At 38.7% G+C, this 21,118-nt stretch overlaps 2 protein-coding genes across 4 annotated transcripts; both read right to left on the reverse strand.

Annotated features, from left to right (window-relative positions):
* Positions 1–305: 305 nt before the first annotated feature.
* On the reverse strand, positions 306–11,229 carry mbd1b (methyl-CpG binding domain protein 1b). Of its 3 annotated transcripts, XM_026307648.1 has the most exons (17): positions 11,195–11,221; positions 10,754–10,879; positions 10,014–10,531; positions 9,413–9,553; positions 7,064–7,205; positions 6,703–6,983; positions 6,466–6,548; positions 6,266–6,309; positions 5,769–5,909; positions 5,591–5,674; positions 4,732–4,824; positions 4,251–4,412; positions 3,984–4,160; positions 3,793–3,873; positions 3,624–3,707; positions 2,467–2,643; positions 306–2,369 (listed from the first exon to the last, which is right to left on the reverse strand). In XM_026307648.1, the coding sequence occupies exons 3-17, from the start codon at positions 10,343–10,345 to the stop codon at positions 1,896–1,898; spliced, it is 2,496 nt and encodes an 831-aa protein (XP_026163433.1). In that variant the 5' UTR covers positions 10,346–10,531; positions 10,754–10,879; positions 11,195–11,221; the 3' UTR covers positions 306–1,895. The 3 variants fall into 3 exon arrangements, with proteins under 3 accessions (XP_026163433.1, XP_026163434.1, XP_026163432.1); XM_026307649.1 differs by lacking the exon at positions 10,754–10,879 and having other exon boundaries at positions 11,195–11,229; XM_026307647.1 differs by lacking the exon at positions 11,195–11,221 and having other exon boundaries at positions 10,754–11,188.
* Positions 11,230–12,575: 1,346 nt separating this feature from the next.
* cxxc1b (CXXC finger protein 1b) lies at positions 12,576–17,347 on the reverse strand. Its single transcript, XM_026305818.1, has 14 exons — positions 17,192–17,347; positions 16,479–16,594; positions 16,293–16,393; positions 16,056–16,192; positions 15,722–15,877; positions 15,263–15,409; positions 15,035–15,142; positions 14,740–14,918; positions 14,103–14,310; positions 13,846–13,956; positions 13,694–13,743; positions 13,517–13,613; positions 13,248–13,400; positions 12,576–12,958 (listed from the first exon to the last, which is right to left on the reverse strand). The coding sequence occupies exons 1-14, from the start codon at positions 17,192–17,194 to the stop codon at positions 12,812–12,814; spliced, it is 1,713 nt and encodes a 570-aa protein (XP_026161603.1). The 5' UTR covers positions 17,195–17,347; the 3' UTR covers positions 12,576–12,811.
* Positions 17,348–21,118: the final 3,771 nt, after the last annotated feature.

Below are 21,118 nucleotides of genomic sequence, written 5' to 3' on the forward strand. Positions count from 1 at the left end.
CGGTTTATGTTTACAATGGACTGAAAATTAACTCAACTGGCAACAGACACCAGTCACTTGAAACACACAGGCCTTGGTCCACATTTGTTAAATAACATAAATTGTAGGGTTGACTTCATATAAAAGCATTAGCTGTGGTTTCCAGTGAAACAATGCTTCATAACAAAACCAATAAGCAACAAGTAAACCACTCACTCTGACAGTCAGTTACATCACATCATAAACCCTGACATATAGTGTGAATATAAACCATAATTATATAAACTCTTAGGCTTTTCTCTCACAATACGTTTCAGTCACAAAAAGTAGGTTACCAAGAAATGTTTATTTACACAACTTCGCCAAAAGTACAAAGACAAGATATGGAAAATCGTTGTTTCAATTCTTTGCATTATGTTTGATTTCAAAGGCTAAAACGACAATACCTTCTATAAAAAGAACATTTAACCAATCCCAGACATTTCAACATAATCACAATTACTTGAGGAAGCCAAGCTAAAAATAAATCAGAAATGCATATATAGTCACATTGATAAGTTATTCTACGAACATCACCATCAAGAGGATGGTTGGGAGTGGCCCATTACTATATAATTTCAACAAACATCCATCACAAGTTTCAAACATTAACAACCAACCATCATACTAGTTAAAAACAAAAATGGAAGAATCCATATTGAGATTTAACACATTTCTATCAACCTAATACAGAACATCATCTGTAAAGTGAGATTACGCTACACTGATTTCACCTGAGGATTTCATTTGAGAAAATAACTTTTACTGGGTAATAAAGTTTTGTATTGTTCCACTTGCGATGTTCAATCCGCCAATCAAAACCAGGCTATGTCTAGGGAAGTGCGAAAGCATCGCGCCCAAAAACAGTGTTGAATATGTAAAATAATGCTCAGGGGGACGGTTGCTTAAATGTGGTTAAAGATAAACGTAACCCATTCTTTCCAGTGCATGTCTTAAAATGTGATGAAGGCATAGCTTTACTGAACTGCATTTAAAGTGCTTTTAAAAAGTATCCCAGCATTTTTGTGTCATTTTCAAAATATTGTCAGAACAGATGTAATCAAGCTTTTGTCATAATCTGAAATATATTCAATATAAAACCAATTTAAATTATAAATCTAAAAGGCAGACCCAATGAATGAATAAATATTAACTCAGGTCAGAATGTATGATATTGGTTGCAAAACTGCTTGCAGTCTGCCTGTCTTTTGGGGGACTCATCACACCAGAGATCCTTCAAATTTGCTTTCTTTTTCATACATATATTGGCAACCACAAATGTCTTGAGTTTCTTGTTTGACATTGGCTGTCTCTGCCCTGAAACAGTTATTTATGCACAAGGGTATGAATGCTTTTTTTTTTTTAAGTATGTTTTTTTCTGCATACACACAGTAACTAAAAGGTTTCAAGAGTATCTGTATTGCACTGAAATATATCAAAACCTTGAATGAGTGAAACTATTACTACAAGAATGTGGAGGGAGAGGACGACTCAAAGGTGTAATTATAGCAGGTGGATGAGGGTTATGGATTCCTCAAGTAAAAGTGTAGCTCAACAGCAGGCTAGTGGTCGATCCATTGCACTGCCCAAACTCAGACATTACGGTCTTGGGCGGGAAAAAAGCCCTACATCAACAGAAAACATCTTAAAAGAAGCACGCCTGGGTTTTATTGTCACAGCTCCTAGAATCCCTTTGGTGAGTGTCAAATCATCACATCATTAAATCACACTATTATTGTCCAGAGGTAAAGCTGAAGAATGTCATATATATTCATAACCAAAATTTAAAAAATTTACAAAAAAGAAAAATAGCACAAAGTTGCACCAGAGAGCTGGTGTTCGCTCTGATGGTAGGTGTATTTATGTCTGTGCTGTAATTAAAGTTCTTGCAGCACTCTGCAGTTACTACAGATGCTCACATTCTTTTTAACCAAGAAATCACATGTTGATGCCCGATCCAATATGACTGGATCTTTGTTATGTTGTGGCTCTTTGGGGGGCAGCCCCTGGCACACAACGTACTTCTCCAGGCCCAAAAGCAGATTGACAACCTCAGTCACAGAGGTCAAGCGTGTTGGATAGTTGTCGTACAGTGGGTGGGTGGGAAGGAGCGGCTGCTTTTGGACAACGACCTGATAGCAGAAGCCTGGATCAATCAGCACCATGGTGTCAGTCATACTGGACTGTTTAGAGCACTGGATGAGCTGCAGCTGTGGGCCCTCCACCATTATGGCATACCATAGGATTGGAAGTACAGAAGAGCGCAAAGAGCTTAGCAGTTTCATTAGCTGGTTTTCTAAATCAACACCAGTCTCTGCTGGATTATCAGCCAAACTAAAGATCTGTGTGATCTGCAAACAAGAGGAAAAAAATGAACACACAATAAAAGGTTTACTTTAACTGTGTTCTTCAGAGAACAAACATTTAAAGTTTATGCAGGACACTTACCATCGGCAACTCCTCCTCCTCCTCCTCCTCCTCTTCCTCCTCGTCCTCCTCCTCCTCTTCTTCTTCATCGTCGTCTTCTTCATCTTCCTCCTCCTCCTCCTCTTCCTCTTCATGTTTTTGACCATCTCTGCCCACATGTGATCTCTCTCTATCCCATCTGCTTATCTGCTTCTGGGACTGATAAGGATAAAATCATGAGCTAAACTATTATCTATAACCTATGAAAGTGAAAGTCAACATCCAACCCAGTGTACCAACTCATATATGAAATCAGCTGAGCTGAAATTGAATAGTATAAAATCAGCTTTAAACTGTTGTGTGGAGTTGTTACAAGTGTTTCTATTGTTTTTATTCAGGCGCTGTGCTTCAGCCCAAAACAGCTGTAATTTGAGTAGGTTTAGATCAGTATAGGAATAACCCTTTTAATACATAGTTCTCCATGTACACAGTTCAAAATGAATTTAAAAAAAAAATATATATATATATATATATATATATATATATATATATATATGTGTGTGTGTGTATACACACAGTATGTATGCATAAGCTCTTTTTTTCCCCGAGGAAATTCAAAATTGAATTGTGATATTGTAGACCTTAAAGCCTCTTAATCTGTCAATGTTTATTTGGTATATGAGCATAGGATCATACATGCTCATCTGATGAAGTGAAAGGTGAAACAAGTAATGACAAGTACAACCTAATAGATCACCAAGACATAATCTACACAATCACAACGAAAAGAAAAAAAAAAAAAAAAAGAGGAAAAAAAAAAAAACCTGGATAAAGAAGAGTTGGAGTGAGGCCTGATTTCACAGAACAGAGCCACAGACACAGGCCAGAGAACAGCATGACAACAGATATATATGGAAATGGACCTAGTGCCAGAAGCATTTGTGACAGGAAGCGAGAAGAGGCCCTGGTGGCTTTGGATCTGTCAGGATGAATAAAATTAAGCACTGGGCAGCAAAAATATGCACACAATCAACCACAAAAGTGCATTTATTTACTATAGCAATATCTCTAACACACAAGGTTCATGAACTTAAAACTTTCACCCTGTACCATCAAGTGCTAAATTTAACACATTTTTGAATGCTCGAAGAAAAAGACAATATATTAAAAAACAAAAATGAAAGAAAACATAAACTTACTAGTTGAGAGTTGTTATGGTTGGCGATGTGAGGGACTCCATCAGGCAGTCCATTTCGCTGTGCTAAATCTGAATGATTCAAATGCTGAAAGATCAAGATTAAGTTGACATTCATTTTGGTTTGGAGAGGTAGGTATCAAGGATGTGCTAATAAAACCATATTTTTAAACCTGCATAGCTGAGTGATGATTCCTCATGTTCACTTCATAGGTGTGATAGCTACCACTGGCAGGCTCAGAGCTCCAATTCATCTAAAAATAGTGAAACCGAATTGCAGCAAGAAGAATTCACAAATTTCTTTTGGTCAAATGTGAGGAAGTTTTATCCACAATGATCTTCAAAGAGAAAACTGAGAACTCACTGCTTGTAAGTTGCTGTCATCATCCTCGTCGGTGAAGTCCAAGCTCATGTGTAAACCTTTACTTTTCTTTAAATTTAATTTGCGACTGTACGTGTAGTGAGGTCTAGGCCTGCCCGGCAGCACAGGGCCATCTGGCCCATAATCACCTTGTCCCACCTGAAATGGCAGCAAGTGTCTCTGGCAAATATAAACACAGAAATATTTAAAACCAACATCAGAGATCATTATTGCAAGAATTAAAAAACATAAATACTGGAAGTATATTACCATCGCCTGTCTCTGACACTGCCGAAGACGACACTTCTGCCTCTTCTTGTTACTGCCTCCAAACTTGGGTTTGTCTATGCAGAAGTCACATGTACCGCAGTCTTTCCTGCAGAGGCAGGCTTTGCATTCTCCACAGGACCGTCGCTTTCGCTTCTTATGCCACTGTGAACAGGAATAATAAGAGACTCAGCACAAATATAAAGGCAATGTAACAATCAAGTGAACAAATGTCAAAATTGTTCAATTGATTGTGGTAACCCGTTAAGAAGAGCCAGGAAACCAGTATAGAATAAAGAAGAAACAGACTTTTCCCCTAATATAAATCTGCAACCATTTACACACTACTATTGGAAAAATTAAAGTTGCAACTGGTGATTCATAGTGCATATATCTGGGTTTATTGTGAATGGGTGGAGAGCATACAGCATATGTTTTGAGTTTATAGGAAAGTGGCTTAAGGGAAAAAAAAAAAAAACCTCACATCATCATCGTCATCAGTTGACATGTCATCCTCATCTTCAATGTCCACATTTACTGAGAAATTCTCTGTGTCACTGTTTTTGAGACTTGGGTGCTGCAAAAATAAAACATGTTTAGTGAGAGGAGTAAAAACTAAAGTAATAATACATAATATTAAATATAAAGATTATAAAGTAGTATTGTACCTTCACAAAAGTAAGTATGTTCACATTAAACTTTAACTCCTAGTGTAACACAAGTGAAAATGCCGCACAAAAAAAAAAGTAGACAAAGCTGCAGAAGTATGTAGCTGTGAGTGTCGGCATTCAGACGACCCAAGTGAGGAACAGGACATACCACCTCACTTCTTCCTGACGTTGGCAGAGTTACTTGACATGGATTCATGAAGTTGTAATGCACTTTTGCTTGTTTTTATGCCTGGCCTATGTTCTCTACAGGCTAATTTAAACTGTAACTGGCATAATTAGAAATGCAACTTATACACTGAAGTGATTTGTGCATGTTTTTTTTTTTGTTTGTTTCTGAAAGCCAGAAATTTTCCGGGGTGACTTATAGTCCAGAAAATACAGTAAATTGGAAAAACTAAGGGCTTAATAAAATCTTACCCTAACTGTAAACCTGTAGAAAAAAAAGAATGTTCCTGGCCAATAGGTGTATTTAACACACAGTTTTGGGATCCCATGAACTCTGCCATCATTAATCACTACTGATTAAAGAAGCAAAATGTGGGAATTTATGTTTTAAATTTACCACTGAAAAGCTTATAAAAGAATTTTACACTTGCAGTCTACGAGCTGTGTATGCAACACACGAAGATCTTTGAACCTTCAGCAAGAAAAGTCATCATTTACAAGACTTACCTGGAAACCTGTGCATGTGTCATCATATGACTCAGAAATGTCATTGTAAGACCTCGGCTGCAGGAGGCCTGCACTTCCAGGACCCTGATGGCACATACAGAAAAAAAAGACATTAGTTTAAATGCAACATAAACAACAATCATCTAAGGAAGTAACTGTTGTATACCTGTCAGCTCACCTTGCGAATAGGACATATACATTTTCGTTTCCGGCAAATGCGTTTGCGAGACTCGGGGCTCTGCAGTCCATGCTTACAGTTGGCACACTGCCCGCAGTTGGTTGTGTTGTTGCATCCCACACACTGCCCACAGGGAATCCACTATAGGTGTGACAAATAAAAACAAAAAGGAAGGTTTGTTTATTTTAAACACATTAAAGACATCCAGAAACCTGGATGAAAAACACACAGTTAATTTGTCTTCTCTCTGTTGAAAAATATAAATTATCTCTGTTAGGCACCTTTTCTCCATGCCTGATTTAAAAATAAATAAATTAAACTGCCAACGTGAATAAATGCTGAATCATTTTCAACAATGCAACTTACTCATATTACAAGACCTACAGTGAGATATCTAAATCCAGCATTTTATTCAAGATATGTGTCTAATGGACCATTTACTAAATGTTTGACAGTTAAAGTGGATAAAATGTAGCAAGTCATGCTTGTTGCTTTACCTTTCTGAAACGAATCATCGGATGCTCTTTTGTCTTTGAAGCCGCTGATTTCAAAAAGAAATAAACAGTGTAAGACGTATAAAATTGCAAGAAAATCAGCACTTTTACCACACCTCAATTTTTCCATCACTCTTCTTATATCTGAAGATATTTGTGTGCATGTGTTATTTCAAAAAACACACACATACAAAATAACATACCCCAGCATGTAGGACAGCAGGGCCTTTTCCTTTGTTTGTCATACCATGTTCCTGTGAAGGAGATACCACATCTAGCACAGACCCTGCAGAGAAATATAATGCTCAGTCTCAATCCCAGCAGTGCATCAAATTTAAACCCTTATGATTAAGTGGAAAAATACTATGATGTCCTATTTGTTGAAGCTGTGATTAGTGATAAGTTCACAAAACACAGATAAACTGTAGTAGCAGACTCACAGAGTACTGTCCTCTGACCCAATCTCCCCATTTATTGAAGGGAGCGGAACAGGTCTGGATAGAGAGGGAAGGGGTAGGTTAATTTTTTCTTCTACAGGTGTGTCCTCATTTTGAGAAGCTTGGTTTGGAGTTCCCACTGTACTGTGTGAAGAGAAGCTTGTCTGGTTGGAGGCTTTGGGCCCTACACTGGGAGTGAGCCTGTGGTAGGAGTCAGGAGTGTCTGCCCCCTCTCCTCTTTCCAAAAAGCTGGACTCTGAGGAAGAACGTTCCCGGATCTTTCTCTGCCAGAAAAGAAAGTGAGGGAACCTAATTGTAAGGCTAAACCACCTTAAAGGATTTAAGGGATAAAAGAGGCCAATACCTTCACTCTGTTTCGAACTCTTGTGGGTGGCACTTCTCCATTGTAGAACTTTCCTGACTTGTATTCAAAGGTGGACAAGTCAAGAACTCCCTCAAGCACTGAAGTCAATTCTACTCTGCTTCTCACTCGATCACCCTGTGGACTATGAAAGAAAAAAACCCTTACAACTACAAAGAGCTTTATTACAACCACTAAAAACTACAATGCCGTGTTAAGTTCCAATGTGAATTAGAAAGTAACATTTATTTGACCATTTTAAAACATAAGGGTTGCAACAAATTCTGATTATTTATCTGTTTATTTAATTTTGGATTAAGTAATTGTTTAACCATTAAAATTACAAATGTAGCCAAAAATGCCCAAAAGCTCCCAGACCCTAAAGTAACACTGAGAAATTTAATATTTTTATAAATTCATTATGAAAAAAAGAGAAAAACAGCAAATTATTCAATTTAGAAGTTTAATCTAGCAAATATTTAGAATGTGCCCTCTGAAATGTATTATTGTATCCATGTTTTATAAGCAATAAATACAAACAATTAATATATTGATTAATTTTGTCATATGGTATAATGCAAAGATGTAAAGTTGTAATGGTGCGACAAACTTAAAGGTGAAAAAGACGCAGTTGCGGAAGTACAGTGGTGTGAAAAAGTGTTGGTCCCCTTTCTGATTTCTTATTTTTTTGCATGTTTGTCACACTTTAATATTTCAGATCATCAAACAAATTTAAATATTAGTCAAAGATAACAAGTAAACACATCATGCAGTTTTTAAATGAAGGATTTTATTATTAAGGGAAAACAAAATCCAAAACTAGATGGCCCTGTGTGAAAAAGTGTTTGCCCCCTAAACCTAATAACTGGTTGGGCCACCTTTAGTGTGTTTGCTGTGGAGGAATTTTGGCCCACTCATCTTTGCGGAATTGCAATTCAGCCACATTGGAGGGTTTTCGAGCATGAACCGCCTTTTTAAGGTCATACCACAGCATCTCAATCGGATTCAGCTCAGGACTTTGACTAGGCCACTCCAAAGTCTTCATTTTGTTTTTCTTCAGCCATTCAGAGGTGGACTTGTTGGTGTGTTTTGGATCATTGTTTAGCTGCAGAACCTAAGTTTGCATCAGCTTGAGGTCACGAACAGATGGCCGGACATTCTCCTTCAGGATTTTTTGGTATTCATAGTTCCATTTATTACAGCAAGTCTTCCAGGTCCTGAAGCAGCAAACGAGCCCCAGACCATCATACTACCACCACCATATTTTACTGTTGGTATGATGTTCTTTTTCTGAAATGCGGTGTTAAACCAGACGTAAAAGATCAACTTTTGTCTCGTCAGTCCACAGAGTATTTTCCCAAAAGTCTTGGAGATCATTAAGATGTTTTCTGGCAAAACTGAGACAAGCCTTTATGTTCTTTTTGCACAGCAGCGGTTTTCATCTCTGCGAACTCTGCCATGCACACCATTTTTGCCCAGTCTCTTACTTATGGTGGAGTCATGAACAGTGAACTTAACTAAGGCAAGTGAGGCCTGCAGTTCTTTGGATGTTGGCGTTTGTGACCTCTTGGATGAGTCGTCGCTGATATCTAGCTTTTGAGGATCTTTTGGTCTACTTCGTTTTGTCAGACAGGTCCTATTTAAGTGATTTCTTGATTGCAAAAATGTGTGGCAGTAATCAGGCCTGTGTGTGGCTAGAGGAATCGAACTCAGGTGTGATAAATCACAGTTAAAGTTATGTTTTAACAGGGGAGGCAAACACTTTTTTACACAGGGCTATGTAGTTTTGGATTTTGTTTTCCCTTAATAATAAAAACCTTCATTTAAAAACTGCATAATGTGTTTACTTGTGTTATCTTTGACTAATATTTAAATTTGTTTGATGCATGCAAAAAAATAAGAAATCAGGGAGGGAGCAAACACTTTTTCACACTACTGTATATAAAACACCACTACACTATAATCAACATTGTTGATCATCAAGCAAACTCACTTCATACACCTGTACTATCTCTTGCAGTCTAATACAACAGCTCTGTCAAACTCCACCTTTATAAAGTATATAATGTTCAGTTTTTGGTGACACAAATGTGTAAATTTGATTGAATGCTCATAACCTGGATCATATGTTCTCAATGTCTGATACAAGAGAGGGGCTGGAGAATGACAGACCCAATAACTGATACCCACCCAAGGGAGGGTTATATATGTTTTATGTATAAGCTGGCATCAAAAGTAGTTCTGACAGAATAACTGTGTTGTGTACAAGTGTGCAAGTGTCCATTGAGGTTATCATAAAGTATGGAAAACAAATATGAAATGTGATTTTTATTTCTACTAGACATTATTTACCTTAAGTAATATACATCCTTCTGGCCAATGCTGGAACCTGATCGCCGAACAACTTCTTTGCGTTTCCAACCTTCTCCAAGTACTGGCCAGTCAACCCAACCCTCATCAGGATGTGATCGTTTACGACGGGGAATATGAAGCCTTAATATAAAAGAGGAAGGAATAATACATGTAACTAATCCTTTTACCACCCTGGGAAAACCAGACTGCCCATGACATCATCCAAAAAGTATTACGTTAAGCTATGTTGTTTTGTATTTTTATTTTGGTTGATTTAGGCAAAGTTGTCCAAAAGTTTAAAATGAGCTCACTCGCCCAAGACCGGTTTAAACAAAAAGATATTCCAATGACTTCTTTTTTTAAATTGACAGAACAATTAAAGCAAATTTATATATGAAATGTACTCTTTTCACCAAGGAGCAATCAGCTCTAACCCTTTATCACTTTCACAACAGCTGTAGTGATGGCCATAAAAAAATATAAATCCAAGTATAGTGTTGTTCTTTACCAGATTACAGTACAGACACCCAAGAAGTTAGAAACTCCGTGTTACAATGTTACAAGACAGCAAGCTGCAGTAAAACAGCATTAATGAACCTACTGATATATCTTTTTGAAGGCCTTCTCGCTGCCAGCCACACTCTCGCTCCTTTCACTTTCCCCAGCCAGGCTTTCTTCTTCAGGATCATTCCTTCCAACACTATTGGCATCATCATCATCCTCCAGCGGCTCAAACCAGTCAACAAAGGGCTCTCCCCCAGTGGCCTTAACCTCTTCTTTGACCTCTTCTTTGACCTCTCCTGTGGTTTCACTTGTGTCAAGACTGTTTGCCTCGGCGGTGTTCTCCGCTTCGCTGCTGCTCCTCTTCTCCGTGCTTTCCTCCTCCACAGGCTCTGTGCCACAGATCGGGCTCTTACGCGGTTCCTCGTTCATTATTTCACAGATTCAGCTTACAGTTTTCCTGGGGACAAAGACGCCTTCTACCGTCGAGGCTGCGTCCCATTTAAAGTTGTGTATATTTCACTTTGCCTGTGGATTTCGCCGCGCACACAGCGTCACTGCTCTGTCAGGCAGAGGAGCCGTCAGCATGGTTGACAGGTGCTCAGTTCATGACAGAACCTGGTGAAGGACATGGTTGTTGTCAGCAGGCTGAAGAAGCGGTACCCAGTCCACTGGCTAACTAACAATGAATCTAATCAATGACAACTACAGCTAGCTAGTACTACATTTCGAAATATTTATATAGCAAAGTAAAGAGGCAAACATTGTGTCCCAGTAGAGCAGACAGTGGCTTCCACAGATATAACATATAGCAGTTATCGTTAACCAGCCAACACTTACTGTTTTATCTGTTTATCTAGTTTTCCAGCAGTAGCTGTTAGCCAGTAGAGCTAACGTTAGCTAGCATCGCCTACTGCAAGTGTCCTCCCTCTCTGGCGATGACGACAGCTATTTCCTAATACAACACTTAATTTAGAAACACACAAAACACACAATATCAGCATCAGCAGTGCGACATCAATACAACTCGGCGTTACAAAACAGGAGTAACGTTAACGTTAGCCAGTGTTAGCTGTAGCTAACATGCTCCTCCATGACTGCTCCAGGTTGAGAGCTGCTACACAGTTTACAAGTGTTGGAAATTAATTAGGTGGGCCCGCCAATATGCTCGCACACACTGAAGGTAACACTAATACTCTCTAACAGGCACAGCATCTACCACTTTCCAGCAACTAGCTGCCACCGTGCACGAATTTAGCTAGTTAGCTAGCTAACACTAACCGATAGAGCCGTGGCATCAAAGAAGACTGGACTCTAAAGATGCTAATCCGCCTGGGCCCTGGTCTTGGCATTGGCCCCGCCCACAGACCCGAAGCCGTTCACAGCGCTGCTGAAGCTACACACTGTACTCTCCCATGAGCTAATACAAGTACTCACATACTTTCAATTAGCTTTACATTACAATTACAGTGCGACGTTACTTTAATCATAGTCATCGCTAATGTCTCAAGTGGTAATACAGTACTACAATAGTCACCACGGTTAAAATAATAAATAACAATAAGAAACAGAAACGTGTATTAGGCTAATTAAGTACATGATGAGAACTACAACTGTATTTCAACTACACACGATGCTTTTCATTCCATTACTGAAGCCCCGAATACCACGAGGACCCTGTGTGATGATAACTGGTAATAAAAACCATGTCTTTCAAAATAATTAAAAAAAAAAAATCCACTGAAATATGTCCCTTGATGACAGACTGGTCGTATCAGTAGGTTACTGAAATGGCTTGGTGCTGCAGGCACCTGCTGTAGAGTCACATCATGTACTGCACATCATTACAACAACCACACTACTTCGGCTAACTTTAATCTATTATCCGATATCAACTATTTCCATTATACTCAAGAACATATTTTTACATTTTATTAGTTGTCACTCATTTCATAGATTACTTCTACATTATGTTTCATGGAAACCTTCTGGTTAGAGAGCAAGCCTTTTCCTTTTGCAGAGTTTAGAAGTGAGAACGGATGGGAGTGACTTCTCTCTTCCCACATACATCCTCTTTAATACATGTCACCTGGTTCATTTAAAATTTAAATAGACACATGTGAGAGCACTGTGAAGCCCTATAGGTTGTCTTTGCCAGCGCCATTGTCAGTGCATGGTTTTACTATTATCTACCAGGCCTAAGCGTATCCACAATCGAATACTTCTACTCTTGGGCCCAAATATTTGCACTCTTTACACCAAACTAAACAGCTTTTGCTCCGAGAAGCAGGAATTTATAAGGAGCACTTGAAGTCAGCAGTGCTTATTAAAACGAATAATTGGCTATGATACATTAATGTTTTGTTGGTGAAAACTTTATAAATACCTATTTTTAAGCTTTATAAATACCAATATTCAATACTATTCAGTCATATTAGACAAAGTGTGTCACTGTTTTGTATATTCTTGAGTATCTGAAATATGTATATATATATATATATTTTATTTTGCATCAAAACTAACAGCACATTGGTATTTTATAACCAGGGGTAGTTCGGTTTAGTTGCACGTAATAGTCATAATAATCAATGCATCCTGTGTACACTGTAGAAAGCCAAACACAAATTACAGATACATTACAATTTGCAGACCTCATTTGGAATAGGTTTAAGGCATTTATTCACAGCAAATCATACTAAAAACAGTAGTTTTCAATCAGCAGTAGTTCATCTAACAGTCAGGAAAATATACCTCCTTAAAGTTAATTTTAATACAAACATTTTAAAATAATTACCTAGTTAGAAAACCAGTTTTTATCATTTTATTGTTCTATAAGTTTCTCCTTAACACTCAAATATGAAGTTACATACAATAATGTACAGGTGCAAACTAGGTCAACTACCTATCCTTGTTGCTACGGAGATCGGTCGTCAAGGGGTCATGCTGAATAGTTTGGTGCAACATCAGTGCGAGCAGACCAGCTCTGTTGGTCATAGCAGTCCTGACATTACGTTCTTGTTCAAAAAGCTCATCCAACTTGTACCACTGCAGGGAGAGAAAAAAGAAGGTTAATGCTGAAAATAATTACTGTCTTAATTAAAGCCCCTACTTTACACGTTATTCATTCTGATTTAGTAGGAGCCAGGACCTCTTTTAATCAGATGTAATTTCAAGTAGGGGACATCAACACAAATTCTCCTATATCGAATTGGATAAATAGACCACATACCAGAGTGCTAAGGTTTTGCTTTTTTTTTAATGACAAAAATTGGCAGGCTGGTATGGAAAAGTTGTCTTATATTTACTAAATCTGCAGTCATCACATTAGACTTACCACCCTGACACGCTCCAAGTCCACCTCTGCTCTCCGGAGTTTTTCCCAGTTGTAATGTTTGTTGCATTTCCTTTTGGAGACCCTACAGTATTCTCCAGTCAGCTCAAACACATTCTTCACCAGGGGACATCCACACACCTCATCCACTGGGACCTGGACTCCAGAAGAGAAAAACAACTCAAAAGATGGCAGGTTCAACACAAATACTATGAAGCCTCTAGCAGTTTTTATGATTCATAGGATTTTAGTGGCTCAAAGTATCCACTGACCTTAGGATCTCTGGAATGTTCAGGACACAGAACCTGAAGCCTCTTACAGTACGTTTTGCTTTGAGGATTGTAGACATCACAGAAGAGCCGGGTTGCTCTGTGAAAAAAAAGAAAGTATAAGTAAAGCAAAGAATCTAGAGAAAATTACTGCCAACTTTAGATTTTTTGTTTTCTTACCCTTCAATTCTTGTAGGATACATGGAACCAAAAGATGTCTGACTCTCGTACTGTTAAGATAATCATTGGGCAAATAGACATTGGGCTTTAGTTGGTGTATAGGTATCATTCATAGGAAGGCAGGAAAAAAGATGATTTTAAAAAATAATTACCTTTGCATAACACCTCTCCATATGTCTCAGTGCCACTTTTGGATTGATGGGATGACTGCAAGATACACAGAAAATCTGCAGGTCTGTGTCATCACTGTCACCTTCATTCACCTGGAAACAGAACACAAACATTTTAACCAAAACATTAAACTTCTGTTCTTCTTCTTCCTCTTCAAATACACAAAGAATGCTTCAGAAGCTGACAGCATGAAGCTGTGTAACTGCATGTACAAGGAAGTTGGCCACTGCCAGCTCACCTCCTCATCCTGCTGAACCGCCTGCTGCTTGGCCTTGGCAATGATTCCCTCCAGCTCGTGGAAGCGTCGCTCCATCTCAGTGAGGCGCAGCCGGGCATTCTGCTGCTCCCGGCGGATTCGCTCGAGCTGCTTCTTCCCATGCTCCTCAGCAATACAGGGACTCTGCTGCCACTGCTGGATGCGCTGAGGGAGGATCTCATAAATCCGGCTATGAATTGAAATATGAAAAGATGAATCATTTCAAAACAAAGTTACAAACTATTGGTTTAAAAATGGATTCTGGTTCAACAGACATTAATGACATAAAACGAACTGCACCATAGTCACCACAGCCATTTTATCTGCATTTAATTCATCTAGCACTAGGTGGAGCAATACTACTGTCATAGGAATACAAACATTTGACAGGCTGCAATTTAAGCAGTAAATGGCTGCTTGATTAAGTATTAAGAAGTATTAAACAAGGTTTCAGTTATTATCAAGGGAAGTTTCAAACACTCCAGTGAGCAGCTGGTAAAATAACCATCTGTTCAAATTAATTTTAGGTTTATGCTTGTCTTGTTATGAGCATGTGTCTGGAATACAGTATGTATCCCAACAAAAACACACTAATGCATAAATAGGTGGCATTTCTTACTTGGCAGCTAATTTCATGCCACAGTCCTCAGAGCAATATTTGGAGTTGGGCCTTGCTGCCTCCACACAGCTTGGCCCCAGACACTGACGCAGCCCTCCACTATCCCGCAAATCCCCCTTCTCACTGTGTCTACTTCTGTCTTTATGCTTCTGCTTTTGTTTGTGGCGACGGGACTCCTTCTGAATAGTTAAAATAACAGAGGAAGCAGAACAAATGTTACCAGATGTATTATTATCATTTCCTAAGACCTGGCAGAATTTTAAATAATGATATTTTCTATAAAGACAAGTCTTACTTTCTTGTCAAATTTCTTTTCTCTTCTCTTGACGTGCTTTACTTTCACGGCTTTCTTACGCATGACAGGGCTGAATGGGGGTTCATCGTCGTCATCAGTAGCCCACATCTGGGTGAGAGGTCAGCAAAGAACTACTCAAACACTTTCTGCTAAATGATTTAGCTGCTGAGAATACATTTAATATGAGCATGTGTATATGTAATAAAATCATATCGAATGTCCTGCTACCATGTTGTCTTCAAGTCCTGCTGCCTTGTACTGCTGATAGAGTTCGGCCTCACTGTCATAGTCCTCAGAGTAATGTCTCCGTCTGTGGTAGGAATTGTCTCTCCGCTCTCGCAAAGAGAACTCCTCATCCTTCACACGCAGCATTTTCTGCATACAACAACAAGCAACAGGTTGTACATTTTCCAACACAGCCACAAGGGATTGCACAAATCCATCAGAGATCGATCCATCCATCCATTATCTCTCCCACTTATCCTATAAAGGGTCGCAAGGGGCTGGAGCCAAACCCGTTCAACAATGTGTGAGAAGTTGGGTATCTACCCAGATCCTTCTTGCTGAGAGGTAACAGTGCTAACCACTGCACCAACGCTGCCCAAGTGGTGTTTTGTAAGATAATACATAAATACATTATTAGTGCACTTCACGAACAAATTTTAAATAAATGATTATTCGTCTTACCCTGGCTCGAACCTCACATTGCCTAAACCTGCACTTCTGTCTGATTTTATTGGGGCCTCCAAACTTCTTCATATCCTTGCAGAAGTCACACTGGGCACAGTCCTCAGTCCTTCTGCAGGGCTCACATTCCCCACACATGCGGACTGAACGTTTCACCTATGAAAAATTAAGTAAGGATAACTGTTAAATCAAAGAAAAAAAATTTTGCACCCTGTCATCCTGTATATAGGGAAGTCATTCCTTTTGTATTAGTTTAAAAACTCAAAACAGACAATTATTTAAACCTGTTATTATAAAAGTAAATATGAACTGGAAAAAAAAAAGACAAACTCACTTTTGATCCACGCCTCCTTTCACTCTTATAATCAGGAGTACTTGGGGTGCTGTACTGTTTTTCAGCTCTGTCAGGCTCAGTCTCCTTCTCTCGGTTTTTCTTTGATCTGTATTTAATTTCCAGTGAGGGATCTTCATCTACTTGCAGAAATAATAGAGCAATCACATTTACTTAATTTACCTGGTATCTGACATATTCAATGTTAAATACTGTGGAAAAAAAAGAATTTATCATCACCTTTGCATCTCATGCAGTACCACTCCCGGATTGCCTTGGCCATTTTCTCAGTGATGTTAATGCAGTGTCCATGGAACCACTCACTGCAGTTATCACAGCCACTGTCATCAGAAAAAGTAGAAAGTATAAGCAATATGCATATGCAGCAATGGGGTGCCTGAAACAGCACTGGTGTGGTGAACTTACATCATGAAGCAGTTGATGTCTGGTTTCCGGCAGATGCAGTAAAGTGGTGCATTCTCACCCTCCATACTACTGTTCTCAGGCCCTGGGACTTGGTCGATGTCTGACATTTCACTGTCCTAAAAAGTATAATATGTATCGGAGTATCTGCCGCTGTTGAATGATACATATACTACTTTCCTTAATAAGGACGCTGGTTCTGTCAAATCACAGCCTTTCTGCTTGTTGGTATAACAATTCCTACTTTTTACCATTTGTTAAAAATGTTTTGGAAAATGTCACACACTGTGAGGACCAAGACATAACGTTAGCCCCACGATTAGCTTTTAATGTGTTGAAATGCAAACTTATTGTTACGCAGCTTGTATGAACAGTAACTTACAGTATGTGCTAAAGATAGCTTCAACAGCCAGTCAGTTAGCTTAGCATCAGCTACACTGACATTTACAGTACAGTTAGCTTACTTTGCAGTACCACATAAACACAAACTTGTAACCTAACAACAGCACAGCTACTTTCTTATTTATAATATTCGGCTTACACAGGACAAATCATGCAAATTAAACTAAATACATAACTCAAACTGGATCATAACACGCTCCTAACAGATGCGAAGTTACGGTGGTGTAACCTATTTGCTAGTCGACCAAATAAAATGACTTCACTTTGCCAAATCATACGTCTAACATAAATAAAAGCCGTTTAAGACCACGTACCATTATGTGAGGTCTGGTCGTTCAGCATATATAGCGCAGGAACAGCAAATATTCTTGTCGAAAAACAGTTAAACTATTAGCTCAACTGCTAGCGTTGTGCTAACGTCGCTCACAATCGGCTCAACTCCTCCTCTCCGCCATTGGTCAGCGTTCTTCTTCGTCGGTCGAGGAAGAAAAATAAACATCCGAAGTCACACTACCGCCCCCTGTTGGATTTGTTACAAGAAGATTCAATAGACTACATCCATTCATTTGGTGTGACTATAACTAGGGCTCAGAGAGGCACAGTGTTTTATATTGTCACCTGCAGAACAGTATGTAAAATATAATACAATTATATTATATATTGTATTAATAACAACATTTTTTTTATAACCATGTTAACACATGCTGTCATCTCTCTCTGTCCACTGAAGGACAAAAAACCTAGCCTTACACCATACAGAGAGAGAGAGAGAGAGAGAGAGAGAGAGAGAGAGAGAGAGAGAGAGAGGCTGTGAAAAAGCCTGTATGATGCAGTTATACCTTCACTCATCACAGCTGACAGGTCACTGAAGGACCTAAAGGATACTGCATGCTGGATCATCTACTTCTGAAATATACCATGTAAAGTAAGTAGGCTACAATATGTATATATGTTTATAGGAAACATAGCATGCAGATAGCAATAAGACAAGATAAACACAGTACAATTTGTGAACAATGTAAACATATTGTTAAAGATTACATGGGTGTGGATATTGATTCCATTCATCAGATTAACTAGATTAAAGTTTGTTGAGTCAACTGATGTAGTTATATTATACAATATTCACTTCCCTTGTATCCTCCTGAATTGATTACTCCATTCTCTGTCCATCAAATGGTTAAAACAACTGAGAAATATACTTCAATATGTCATTGGGTTACATAAGGTAAGTATTATTTGAATTACTTGAATTATTAATGAAAGGGAAAGCAAGATCTCACACTGTCATATATCTGTCAGGAAATCCCTGTACTGCCTTTCATCTACGTTATGAATCTCTCAAAAATGGATATTAATAATAGATTAACTACTCTACAATTTCCTAGATGTCCACTCATCACTAACAGCTACAAAACCGCAGTGACAGATCGGACTCTGGGGCTGCAGTACACAACGATAAGGTTGATTATTCTTACATTCATATGCTTAAAAAGCAAAAAGTAGTACATCTAAATCAGTACAAATCAATATGTCCTTATGTACAGGTTCAATGTTGTTTGTCCTGAAGCAGGTGACATATTTATGTGGATGCTATGAACACTACAGATGTGAATGAAAAGATAAATGATGGGAGCCATGACAAACTACAGCTCCGTGACTTTGAAACCATTGATTTAAAGGCATCCATTAGTGCTGACACCATCACTGCAGGTATGTTGACATATCAGATTTTTACCACCAGTGATGGAAAGCAAGTGTTTAGGAAAATGTGTGCATGTATGTATGTGCATGCCATCTATCTATCTACAGTGGGTACGGAAAGTATTCAGACCCCTTTAAATTTTTCACTCTTTGTGTCATTGCAGCCATTTGCCAAAATCAAAAAAGTTCATTTTATTTCTCATTAATGTACACTCAGCACCCCATCTTGACAGAAAAAAACAGAAATGTAGAAATTTTTGCAAATTTATTAAAAAAGAAAAACTGAAATATCACATGGTCATAAGTATTCAGACCCTTTGCAGTGACACTCATATTTAACTCACATGCTGTCCATTTCTTCTGATCCTCCTTGAGATGGTTCTGCTCCTTCATTGGAGTCCAGCTGTGTTTAATTAAACTGATTGGACTTGATTAGGAAAGGCACACACCTGTCTATATAAGACCTTACAGCTCACAGTGCATGTCAGAGCAAATGAGAATCATGAGGTCGAAGGAACTGCCCAAGGAGCTCAGAGACAGAATTGTGGCAAGGCACAGATCTGGCCAAGGTTACAAAAGAATTTCTGCAGCACTCAAGGTTCCTAAGAGCACAGTGGCCTCCATAATCCTCAAATGGAAAAAGTTTGGGACGACCAGAACTCTTCCTAGACCTGGCCATCCAGCCAAACTGAGCAATTGTGGGAGAAGAGCCTTGGTGAGAGAGGTAAAGAAGAACCCAAAGATCACTGTGGCTGAGCTCCAGAGATGCAGTAGGGAGATGGGAGAAAGTTCCACAAAGTCAACTATCACTGCAGCCCTCCACCAGTGGGGGCTTTATGGCAGAGTGGCCCAACGGAAGCCTCTCCTCAGTGCAAGACACATGAAAGCCTGCATAGAGTTTGCCAAAAAACACATGAAGGACTCCCAGACTATGAGAAATAAGATTCTCTGGTCTGATGAGACCAAGATTGAACTTTTTGGTGATAATTCTAAGCGGTATGTGTGGAGAAAACCAGGCACTGCTCATCACCTGCCCAATACAATCCCTACAGTGGAACATGGTGGTGGGAGCATCATGTTGTGGGGGTGTTTTTCAGCTGCAGGGACAGGACGACTGGTTGCAATTGAAGGAAAGATGAATGCGGCCAAGTACAGAGATATCCTGGAAGAAAACCTCTTCCAGAGTGCTCAGGACCTCAGACTGGGCCGAAGGTTCATCTTTCAACAGGATTATGACCCTGAGCACACAGCTAAAATAACAAAGGAGTGGCTTCAGAACAACTCTGTGACCGTTCTTGACTGGCCCAGCCAGAGTCCTGACCTAAACCCAATTGAGCATCTCTGGAGAGACCTGAAAATGGCTGTCCACCAACGTTCACCATCCAACCTGACAGAACTGGAGAGGATCTGCAAGGAAGAATGGCAGAGGATCCCCAAATCCAGGTGTGAAAAAGTTGTTGCATCATTCCCAAGAAGACTCATGGCTGTACTAGCTCAAAAGGGTGCTTCTACTCAATACTGAGCACAGGGTCTGAATACTCATGACCATGTGATATTTCAGTTTTTCTTTTTTAATAAATTTGCAAAAATTTCTACATTTCTGTTTTTTTCTGTCAAGATGGGGTGCTGAGTGTACATTAATGAGAAATAAAATGAACTTTTTTGATTTTGGCAAATGGCTGCAATGACACAAAGAGTGAAATTTAAAGGGGTCTGAATACTTTCCGTACCCACTGTATCTAACTATCTATCCATCTATCTATCGATCTTTGACTGAAGTCTCTAATTCTTCAGAGCAGATTTCCACTGCAGGCACAGAATCAAGAAGGGACATTTCTTTAAGTGCAAACAAAACATCAGGTAACTTGTAACTTATGCTATATCTGCTATGTAATAAACAATAGAGAAATTATTCATATTTTTTACTTAACAGTATCCATGTCTTAAGGTACTTTACTACAAAAAAAAATCCTGGATTAAAAGTTGCACTTAAGTCTAAGTAGTAAGTACTACCAGCAAAATGTACTAAAAATATCAACAGCAGAAGTATATACTATGCATAATAATCCTCATCAGCAAAGTATTATTTTACTGGGTCATTATTCAGTATGTTCTAATGTAGACACATCATTTCATTACATAAAAACAACTTTAAATACTTCATAGTAAGGTTTTTTAATTCATTAAAATGCATCATAGCATGTAAATTGAATTAAATTTTTTTATGGAAAAGGCTGATTTTCAAACTATTAGCTAAAGTTGTAAATTCTATATAATGCACAACAGTTTCCTGTAGCTGATAAAATCATGTTTCAGGAATACTGAAGTAAATTACAAGTTTCTGAAAATGGTAATAGAACTTGAGAAAATCTCCCTATTTTCCACTACTGTGTATTAATGGATATTACAGATCCAATGAGATCATAATGATTTTTTCTGCTGCAGAAATCCCTGCTCAATCCAACTTGCATAATAACACAGAGCGGGCAGTGTCTTTCTGTAGCCTAAGCTCTGTGGAGAAAGACCAGCCAAAGCCT

This window comes from Mastacembelus armatus, chromosome 5, assembly GCF_900324485.2.
Source record: "Mastacembelus armatus chromosome 5, fMasArm1.2, whole genome shotgun sequence".
NCBI lineage: Eukaryota > Metazoa > Chordata > Actinopteri > Synbranchiformes > Mastacembelidae > Mastacembelus > Mastacembelus armatus.